Raw genomic sequence first — 10,860 nt, 5'->3', positions numbered from 1 at the left:
TTTTAACATTTGGGTTTTTTTTACGTTTTGAGTTCCAAATTCTACCTCTCCCTCCACTCCCCTTCCCTGAGACAGCAAGCAGATATAAATTATAAATGTGCAATCATGTAAAACATTTCCATATTAGTCATTTTGTACAAGAAGACTTGAATAAAAGAAAAAGAATGAAATAAAGTGAAAAATAGCATACTTCAGTCTGTATTTTTTTCTCTGGAGGCAGATAGTATGCTTCATCATAGTCCTTTGAGATTGCCTTGGATCATTGTATTGCTGAGAATAAGCTGCTATTATTCTCCCTATTTTATAGATGAGGTAAAACTGAGGCTGAAATTGTTACTTGCCTATGGTCACACAGCTGATAAGTATTTGAAACAAGGTAATGAACCCATGTCTGTACTGACTTCAAGCTCAGTACCTTATCAAGTTAACATATGTAAATTACTTTGCAAACCTTAAAATGCTATAGAAGTGCTAACAGTTGATTATTATGTCATTATTATTATCATTAGTTTTATCCACTATGCTGCCTAGCATCCTAGTGCTAAGTTAGGCTGATGAAGAGGACTAGTTATTTATTCCCTCTCATTGCCCCCCACTTGCACGCGGGCAGCATTACCCTTTTTCATCTCCTCTTTCGCCCTGCCTCCCTTTCTTTCCCTCTTTCCTATCCCATAATCCCTATCCTCCCCTTTCCCCTTCTCCCTCTCTCTCTTTTTCTCTCTCCATCCTCCTTCCTTTTCAGGTATCAGGTGTTTTCTCTATCCCCGTTCCCTTTTTCTTTGCTGTATTTGAGTAATGAAACATAGAGATTAGTAATACAGTGTGGTTAACCACATTTATCTTAGAAAACTGGCTATAAGAAAGTAAAAGGGAATAGAAAGCAAATAAACTCTTTAGAATCAGAGCTTCAGAGACGAGGCATGCTTCTCTCAGGGAAAAAGGAGGGAGAAGGAGGAGGAATCACCAGCCTCAGTCTCACTAGTTCGAGAGGTTTCAGCAAACCCAGTGCCTGCTCTGTGACTCTGACAGATGACTCAGATAACCTGTCCTATAGCCTGTCATTAACCTGTTGCTCGACTGCCTGTGTGGCAGCATCTCCCCATCTCTTCCTGCCACACTAAATCCTAGGATGCTGGGAGAACTGGTATATGAGATTACTGAGCCATGGTCATTGATTTTTGAAAGATCATGCACTACTGGAGAGGTAAGGGAAGAAAGACAAATGCTTTCCTTATTTTTAAACAAGAAAAAGTATCTCACAGACATCTAGCCAGTAAACTTGACTGATGTCTGGCAAAATTCTAGGATATATCATTAAAGAGATGGTTAGGAAATATCTAGAAAGGGGAGCTGTGATCACAAAGAGCTATCATGGCTTCATTAAGAACATGTGATGTCAGACTAACCTGATTTCCTTTGACAAAGTTAGTAGACTGGTAGATTAAGGGAATTCTGTGGATTATCTAGATTTCAGGAAAATATTTAACAATGTCCCTCATACTGTTCTTATGGACAAGGTGGAAAGATGGTGCACAAGGGTACAACTAAGGGAGTCTGAACAGGTTGAACAGTTAGTACTTATGATTCGTTCAATACCAACTTTTCCCAGGGACATTGGTCTTGGGCATTTGTTATTTAACACTGTTTATCAAAGGATAAAGGCATAAATTACACACTTATGACACCAAGCTAGGAGGGATCGCTAACGTATTGGATGGAACAAAGGGTATTAAAAAAATCTTATATATAGCCTGGAACACTGTGCTTAATTTAATTAGGAGGAATTTAGCAGGGATTAACAAATTATCTTCAAACTAGGAGACGAAAGAGGCAGGGTTAGGTAGCAGTTCATCCGAAAAAGGTCTGACCATTTTAGTGGCCTGCAAGCTCAACAGGAGTTGCCATTGTGATATGGCAGCCAAAGACTAGAATATGGCTTAAGTTACACTAAGAGAGGCAGAGGCCCTGGGACTAGAATGGTGAAGAGCAATGCTGCCTTCTGCCATAGTTGGAACACTCCTGAAGGGTTCTGTTCCATTGTGGATACCACATTTTAGGAAAGACATTGACACACTCCTTGTGGATAAACTGGAGGGTATCCAGAGGAAGGCAACCAGTTCAAAGGCCTTGCTAGATATGGTTCAGGTGAAGGAAACTTAGGAAGATGATAGGTGTAGTCAAGTATTTGAATGTCTATCCTGTAAAAGTGGAATTAAGACTTGTTCCTCTTGGGCAGGACTTGGAGAAAAAAACAATATTAATGACATATAATGAGGCAATGGATGACCCGCAGCCTCTGGCCCCCAGCTCTTAGCTCCAGATGAGGATTACTGGTGTTTCTGCCACCTGAGGTTTGTGGCACCCTATTTTGTATTCTCTGGAGTTGTGTTTAGGAAGCTGGAGGAAAAACCCATGGGTTGGATGCCAGGGAACTGTCAGCCTATGGGTCAGCCTGTAGCTGACATGCTGAGGCCCATGTGTGTTACTTGGCTGTGGCCCCTTAGATTTCTGCCCAGAGGCTGATTTGTTGAATGGATTAGGCTTAGTCCTAGCCGTCTTCTTCCTTCCCACCGTAGCAAGACATCTCCAGACCCAGCTGTGCATACCCAGAGGCCCACTCCTTCTAACTTCTAATTGTGTCTCTTTCTGATGGCCAGGAAAGCCCTGTCAGCTCAGACATTCCTTTGACTTCCATACTAGAGACCACAAAGTGCCTTCCTTGCTGCAGGTGTCCTGCCTGCCCTTAGTGTTTTGGTAAGGCAGGGAAGATTGGAATCCACTTTGCCACATTCATCAAAATGGCATGGACCCAAGTACTAACCCTGCCTGTTCCAGGTTTGCTTAGCGTGAGTTTTAGGGTGTAGTAGAAAGGAGCACTGGAATCAGAAGACCTGGGTTCAAATTTTGACATTGCCACTGACACAGGTCAGTTTTTTTGTCTGAACCATAGTTCCCAAAAGGATGACTTCAATAAGGTCTGTTTTAGCTCTGACATTTTAAGACTGTATATGAGTATGGGTGGTTCTGTTGTGTTCCAAAAATTCATTCATTCTTTGGGATTCAGAATAAACAAAAGGTTTGTTAGGTTCTCAGTTTAGCCTACAAAAATCTATTTCATCCCCAATGTGACCATTTTTCAACTACATTGTGGAATTTTTTAGGTCAACCACAAAATAATAGCACCTACCTCCCAAAGTGGTTGTGAGGATTAAATGATGCCCGGCATATAGTAAGTGCTTTTTAAATGTTAGTTAATAAATGTTGTCGTTGTTGTAATCAGGAACCTAATAATCATTTGTAACACTCTTTCTACAGGAAACATCAAGAAGGTATTTCTTGTCTTCACCAGTCCCTTGCCCCCCAAGACCCAAAGAAGCCTACCCTTTCCTCTAGCTGTAATGCCTATGTTCCACTAAGCATTTCTCTTGACCAGTGGCATGTGACTAGCCCAGCTATTTGTAGGCACAGGTCAAGAGGTCCTGGGAAAATGAGCTAATCATAAAACTAGAAGGACAAAGCTGATAGGATCTTAGGATGACTTAGTGAAAACCTCTCATTTTATATGAGAGATTGCAGCCCAGAGGGGAAAAGGGATTTGGCCATGGTCACATGGCAAGTCATTGGCAGAGCTGGGACTACATATCACGAGGACAGGTAGAGGCAGGTGAATTGGATGATTCCTTCTCAGGGAGTAACTAGAGTGGTTGGATACTGAGGTTTCTTTGAGCTCTGGAATTTCAGTGCTTTCAGAGCTCCCGTGCTCTGAAAGGTCTTTGATGCCATGGGCATGGGTCATTCTTTCCAATGATAGGCCCTGACCCCTCCCCACACTTTAGTAGACTTTCATGGGTTTTAGCCGGAAATACAGATTCCCTGGTTGCCAGTCTTCTGGAGATGAACCGCCCTATATTTAGCTTGGCTGGTCTTCTTATGCCATACACATCAATGGCCCGTACCTCTGGTATAGGAGAAAGAACACTAGCTTTGGAGTCTGAAGACTGGGTTGAATCTCAATTCTCCCTCTTTCTACTTGTGTTTCCTTAGAAACTTGATCTCTCTTGGTTTCAGTCTCCTCATTTGCAAAGAGTTAGCCTAGATGACTTAGGATCTCTTCCAGCTCTAAAGTCTACAATCCCATTTGAAATCTACAGGTTGGTTGGATCTTCCAGAGCTCATGCCTCCCCAGCATAGCTTTCAAGAGCCCAGAGTCACCTCTGTGTCCTAAAGAGATAGCAAAATGTGATGAACGGGTGTTTCTATGAACCTATAAAATAACAGAGTCCAAATATGAGCAGTGTGTGCTATTTATTGCAGCTAGTAAGTCTGAGTAATCCCCTGATGAGTGACCTTGGCTCTGAAGGTGAGTCCTGGGTGGGTGGGCTCACTGGGTCTTCTCCAAGACCAAAGCTCACCTGGTAAGTTTGACCCACTCTCTTCCCACCCCCCATCCCCACCCACTAACTTGCCAGGAACCTGCAGGTGTCTCTCAGACCACAGTCCTGGGAGAACTGACCTGGGAGGGGCAAGACCCCAGAGAGAGGTGAGCAGGTGGACAGCCTGAGAAGGTCTAAACATAGTCCTTGTTCTCTGCGTCCTCCTCTTCGTCCTCACACTCTTGCAGAAAACCTTGGATTTCCAAGAGCCTCTGCCGGCCTTCCATCCTTTCCATCTCATCATAGTTTGGGGCTTTATCAAAGACCTCCTTCAGGGAGCTCCTCACCACTCTCTTGTACCTGGTCTTGAACTCCTTCAGGAGGCGCTGGGCCTCCCGATATTGCTTCTGATCCTCCAGCCTGCGTTCAGCGCGCTTCCGCAGAACAGAACCTGGAAGCAGAAAGGGACACCTCTCTACAGCTTCTATGCCTGGCTCTGGGAGTCCCTGGTGGGATGCCCCTAGTCTGAAAGGTTTCCGTATGGTAACGGGAAAGGAAGACTTGGGCTCTAGTCCTGACTCTCCCACTAACTTGTTCTGTGACCACAAACAAGTCACTTTCTCTCTCTAGACCTCAGTTTGCTCATCTGTAAAATAAGCAGGTTAGACTAGGGGATTCCTAAAGCCCCTTCCAGTTCTGTCCTTTTTTCATCCCATGATTAGATGGTCTCAAAGATCCACTAAGTATTCCTCAGGAATCTAGCTCCTCTCCCCTCACTGGACATCATTTCTTCTTCTCCTCTCTACCCTCTAGGCTCCAAACCTCCCTTTTTTCAAGAACAGGGAGAAAATTAATCACCCTAATCCAGGATGAGGCATGTGGATATGTATGTATGTTTGGGGTGCAGGGGTGGGGGGGATGCAGTCTGCCTTCTTACAGGGGGGTCAGCTTCTATGGCCTCTTAAACAATGAGAATTTAGGCAGTGTTTGTTTGCTATGGAGTCTTCCTTTCCTAAACCATTCCTATGACTCTTCTCCCCTTCCATCCCATAGTGGATCACCAGCAGTTCCAAGTTTCAGGGGAAGTTTGGGGGTCCCTGATTTACTCTTTGGAGCTACAATTCCTCCACCCTCCCCACTCCCATTCCTATGGACACTACTCAGGTACCTCTAGGGCTGGGTTTGGGGGCAGCCATTGGGTGAGGGCAGGGAAGGACATACTCAGTGGACTGTCCACTATTTGCTGGGGGTTCCTCATTTGATACAAGATTTCCTCCAATAACTGTGCTCGGGTCTTCCGAGGTCTAGGAACTTTACTCCAAGGGACCTGTATGTTGGGGGAGGAGGATGATATGTTAGCTGAGACATATCCCCACCCCATGGCTGGCCCAGAGTCCCCTCCCAAAGTGCATCCCTTGGCCTGAGTGCTAGAGGCAAAACAACCCAATCACAGGCTGTGGGCTCACAAATATCAGACAGTACCCTTATAGGAAGTGAGACAGTACCCCTGGTTTCCTTTGGGGGAGAAAGGGAGAAAGTTCCCCAGGACTGGAGGATAAGGAGAGACCCTGGAATGAAGGGGAGAGACATGCAAAGTGGAGGGAGGAAAAGAGGAGGGCCCAGGGTTGTAAGGGAGACGAGGGAGAAAGGGGAGACTCCTAGAACTGTGAGGGAAGGGGGAAGGAAAGCTCCAGAGAGGGACATGCAGGGGAGTTGGAGGGGCACGAGAGGCCTGGTTCCTTTCATAGGGAAAGGACCCTGTGGCCCATTTACCTGCTTTTCCTTGGGGCAGTAGGGATTCTGGAAAGCGTCAAGCTTGGCCTTGGAGGAGCGATAGATCAGCGGATACTTAAGCAAATTGTACAGGGCCTTGACATTCTGTTGGATTCCTAGGGCCAAAAGGATGTGCTCACTCAGCTCCTGAACCTATTCAGACAGAACTGACTCCTCTCCCTGGAAGCTTTAACTAACTGACTGACCCCGGTGGGTCATTCTAGGTAACACAGCCCCTCTCCCTGTCCCAGTCAGAACTGGTAATGACAGTAATTATAGTTTATGTCTTTCTGGTATACTATAATTTTTAAAATGCTTTCCTCATAATGCCCCTTTGAGGAGGAAGTGCAAGTCTTGTTACCTGCATTTTAGAAATGAGGAAACTAGACACAGAAAGAAGGAATAATATACCCATGGTCATAACTGTTAAGTGGTACAGCTGGGACGTGAATATTCCCTGGCTCCTGGGGTCTTTCTGCCATAGCACACTACCTTTCTTAAGGAACTGTCAGCTAATTACTCCCCACCCCTCCCCACCACGTTACTTGTAGTTATTTGTAGTTTAATAGAGGATTGCACAGATCAAAAGGCCTTCAAGACCTAGAGTTCACCAGGCTGGTCTGAGTGGTAGATACCCCTTCCCCCACATCCCCATCCCATATTTCCCCTACCACCTATCATAGGCAACTGCCCCAATTATTTCTTCTGTCTCCTTTGCCGGATCTTCATCCAGGTAGAGTCTTCTAATGGTAGGTATCCCCGAGGGTTTTGTCCTGGGCCCTCTTCTCTTTTCCCTCTATACTACTTCACTTGGTGATCTCATCCGCTCCCATTTTCAATTGTCATCTCTATGCTGATGATTATCAGACCTACTTGTCCAGCCCTAATGTGTCTCCTGGTCTCCAGTCCTGAATCGCCAACTGCTTATTGGACATCACAAACCGGGTGTCTTGTAGACATCTTCAACTCAATATGTCCAAAAACTGAACTCATTATCTTTCCTTTTAAACTCTCCACTCTTTTCATACTTCCCTATTACTATAGAGGGTAACACTACCCTTCCAGTCCCTTAGGTTCGAAACCTAGATGCTGTCCTCAACTCTTCTCTCTCTCTCTCCCTCCTCTCTTTCATACCATCTCATATTCAATCTGTTACCAAGGCCTGTCCATTACACCTTTGCAACATCTCTCATATGTGTCCCCTTCTCTCCTCTGACACTGCCACCATCCTGGTGCAGACCTTCTTCATCTCACACCTGGATTATTACAATAGCCTGCTGGTGGTTCTGCTAGCCTCAAATCTCTCCCCACTCCAATCCTTCCTTCACTTATCCACTACGGCTGTCAAATCAATCTTCCTAAAACTCAAAGGGGGGTGATCATCCCTTATTCAATAAGCTTCACTCACTACTTGTTGCCTCTAGGACTAAATATGAAATTTTCTGTTTAGTGTTCAGAGCCCTTCATAACCTGGCCCCCATCCTACCTTTCCTATGCCATCTTATACTTTACCCCCTCCCATGTACTCTTTGATCCAGTGACAAGGGCCTTCCAGCTGTTCTTTGCACTCCATCACATCCCCTGACTATTCATTTTCTCTGACTGTCCCCTAATTCTCTCCCTCCTTATCTCCACCTCTGGCTTCCTTAAAGTCCCAGCTAAAATCCCACCTTCAACAGAAAGCCTTTCCTGATCCCCCTTACTGTTTGTGCCTTCTCTCTGATGATTATCTCCAGTTTATCCTGTGTAGAGCTTATTTGTACATGGTCTGCATAGTGCTTACCCTTCCCCTCCACGAGACTGTGAACTCAGTGAGAGCAGGGACTGTCTTTTGACTCTCTTTGTATGCCCGGTGCTTAGCACGGTCCTTGGTGCATAACAGGTGCTAAATGAATGCTTACTGATGGATTGACTGAATGGTTTTGAGTGGGATGCTGAACCTGTGTGCCTTGAACTTGGGGTAACTTTCAGGGGTCCACAAGTGGGAGTGGCCTGAGCTATATTCAAGATTATCTGTGCCAAGTGCATGGAATCTAAGTTCACCAGAGCAGATAAATGTTTAACAAACTGTTAAGTACCTATACGATACAAAGACATATCATCCTAACTTCCACCTCCCCAAAAGCTTAGATCTCTTTGAAAGGGAAAAAAGATAGCTCTGACATTAAAGAGTATAAGGATAAAGCTCAGAGTGGGAGGAAAGGGAGGGAGGACAGCTTCTTGTCAGACCAATGGGTGACCACAGCTCAGAAGCGCCTGCCAGTATTTCTTTCACCAGACCGACCACAGAACACACTAGTTCAAAGCAGTCATTTAATTGAAGAGCAAAGCAATATAAAATCCCCTCATATCAGGCCCGTATACATGAGAATCCCAGTAAATAATTATACAGTTAGTAGCACAGTGAGTAGAGCACTGGACCTGGGGGGTAGGAATCCCCGTGTTCAGATCTGGCCTCAGATACTTACTAGCTTTGTGACCCTGGGTGAGTCACTTAACTGTCTACCTCAGTTTCCTTATTGGTAAAATGGAGTCGATAAGAGCACCTACCTCCCTGATTTGTGAGGACCAAATGAGATATTTATAAAATGCTTTGCAAACCTTACATTGTTATATAAAATGCTAGCCTATTTATTATTGTGAGTGCACATATCTGAAACCTTTTAAGATTTGCAAAGAACTTTTTCTCACAACAACCCTATGAGGTAGATAATGCTAGTATCATAATTGCTAGCATCATAAAGAAACAAAGGCTCAGTAAGGCCAGGTGATTGACCTGGCAAGTTAGTATCAGAGCTAAGAACCTTTACCTTTGATCTGTACTTATAAATAGGTTTGTAGGGAGCCAGGGGAATGTTGTTTTGACAAGGTGGGACCAGGATCCAGGCCTCTTGATACCAAGGGGTTCTTGCCACCTCTCTATGCTATCCCTGCACATAGTAGATGCTTAATAAATAATGACTCTTTCCCTTTGATCTGACCAAACAAGATGGCTTCCCAGAGAAGGTAGCATTTCAGGAGCTGGAGAACCTAGGTTAGCTCTGCTGACCTTCTGGTGTGACCTTGGCAGGTACCTTCCCACCTTGGTCTCAGTTTCTTTATTTACAACAAGGAGAGGGTTGATCTATGATAGAGGATCCTAGGATCCCCTTAAGTAATTTCCCATTTCTGAATATTCAAGTTTCTCATCTGTATAATGGGGACAGATTAGGGGGATTATTCCTAAAGTTCTCTTCTAGCTCTAAATACTGTGAGCCTATTGTAGAGAGGATGATCAGCTAGGTGGTGCAGTGGATTGCTGGGCAAGGAAGACTCATCTTTATGAATTCAAATCTGACCTCAGACACTTACTAGATCTGTGACCCTGGGCAAGTCACCTAACCCTGTTTGCAGCAATTTCCTTATCTGTAAAATGGGCTGGAGAGGAAAATGATGAACCACTCCAGTATCTTTGCCAAGAAAACCCCAAATAAGGTCACAAAGAGTCAGACATGAGTGAAATAACTTAATAACAACAAAGTTGTGGAGAGGAGTTGGGCCTCTCCCCTTCCATCCCTTCCCTCCCTTCATCAGATGATAGGATTGCGGGCTGGATCAGCCCAGATACTATTTGGCATTTGAATATCTTTGGGAAATGGCCTGGTGGGCTGACTTTCATGATCCCACTCACCCACGGGCTCCATGAAGCTGGGGTCAGGCTTTGTCTGGATCAGTTCCTCATAACCTTTGTACTTCTCTGGGATGGGGGTGCTTGGTTTCCTTGGTTTCTTTGCTTCTTTGTCCTTCTCCCTCATGTCCTTGTGCTCCTCCAATGACTTGGCTTCCTTGTGGCTCCTGGGAGTTCTCTGCACCTTGGTCACCTGGAGGTGGTGGATGGAAGATTAGCCCCAGAGGCCCTGGGGCTCTCTCCCCTCACAGGCAGACACAGCCCCAAACCCCTTCCTGGAGCTCCCTTTGGGGACCCACTCTGAAGGCATCCAGAAGGAAGTGTTGCACAGAGGAAAGCTCTCTGCATCTGGAGTCAGAAGACCCAGGCTCAGGTGTGGATTTTGCCACTTACTAGCTATTTGACCTCCCCTCCCTCTCGGTTACTGCTTCGCCATTTATAAAATGAGAGACTTGGACTAGATCGTCTTGAAGGGATTTTCCAGCTTTTCTGTTTCCCGTTCTAGGAATTCTAGAGATGTAGGAGGTGAAGATGGGGAGAAGCAAGGAATGAGTATTTTAAAAATGTTCTAAGCCCTTTAGTATGGTCTATTGAATGGTCTATTGAACAAAGATCTTCACTTCTCACACTTCAACTTGGCATTCAAGGCCCTCCCTAATCAATTTTCTCTCACTTTTTATCTCCTCCTGGTCCTTCTCACATTATATGCTCCAGGCAAACTGGATGACCTGACATCCCCAGACACAGCCTGCCCTATTAGGCCTCAGTGACCTTGTCCTCACCATTCCCTGATTCTCCCATCTCCTGAAGCAGCATCCTGAAATCCAAACTATCCTCCAGGCCAATAAAACAGTTAAATCCTCCACAATGGACTCACTGTGGCCTCTGAATCCTCTGCAGCCTCAGCACAGTGGTTCTCAAGAGGCTTGAGAGGTGGCTACCAGGGTGGGGTAGCAGGCACAAAACACAGGAAGGAACAAGGTGAGGTTGGCTTGTTATGCTCCTAGGCTTAAGAAGTAAGGACTGTGGACAATAGAAGGTTTCTGT

At 45.2% G+C, this 10,860-nt stretch overlaps 1 protein-coding gene across 5 annotated transcripts in view; it reads right to left on the bottom strand.

The window, feature by feature from the left end:
- Window positions 1-292: 292 nt before the first annotated feature.
- The window catches only part of XRRA1 (X-ray radiation resistance associated 1), an 88,729-nt gene continuing 78,161 nt past the window's right edge, over window positions 293-10,860 (bottom strand). For 4 of the 5 annotated variants that reach the window (XM_027848334.1, XM_027848335.1, XM_027848336.1 and 1 more), the window contains 4 exons: window positions 9,817-10,006; window positions 6,147-6,262; window positions 5,595-5,700; window positions 4,289-4,824 (listed from right to left, as the gene is read on the bottom strand). In XM_027848334.1, coding sequence (XP_027704135.1) covers window positions 4,568-4,824; window positions 5,595-5,700; window positions 6,147-6,262; window positions 9,817-10,006 — 669 coding nt within the window. In that variant the 3' untranslated portion in view covers window positions 4,289-4,567. Of the gene's footprint in view, window positions 4,222-4,288; window positions 4,825-5,594; window positions 5,701-6,146; window positions 6,263-9,816; window positions 10,007-10,860 lie in introns of those variants that run through there. The other variant, XR_003567876.1, reaches the window with a different exon arrangement.

This window comes from Vombatus ursinus, unplaced genomic scaffold (genome assembly GCF_900497805.2).
Source record: "Vombatus ursinus unplaced genomic scaffold, bare-nosed wombat genome assembly UNPS02005659.1, whole genome shotgun sequence".
In the NCBI taxonomy this organism is placed as follows: Eukaryota; Metazoa; Chordata; class Mammalia; order Diprotodontia; family Vombatidae; genus Vombatus; species Vombatus ursinus.
This window is presented reverse-complemented; position numbering and strand designations above follow the sequence as displayed.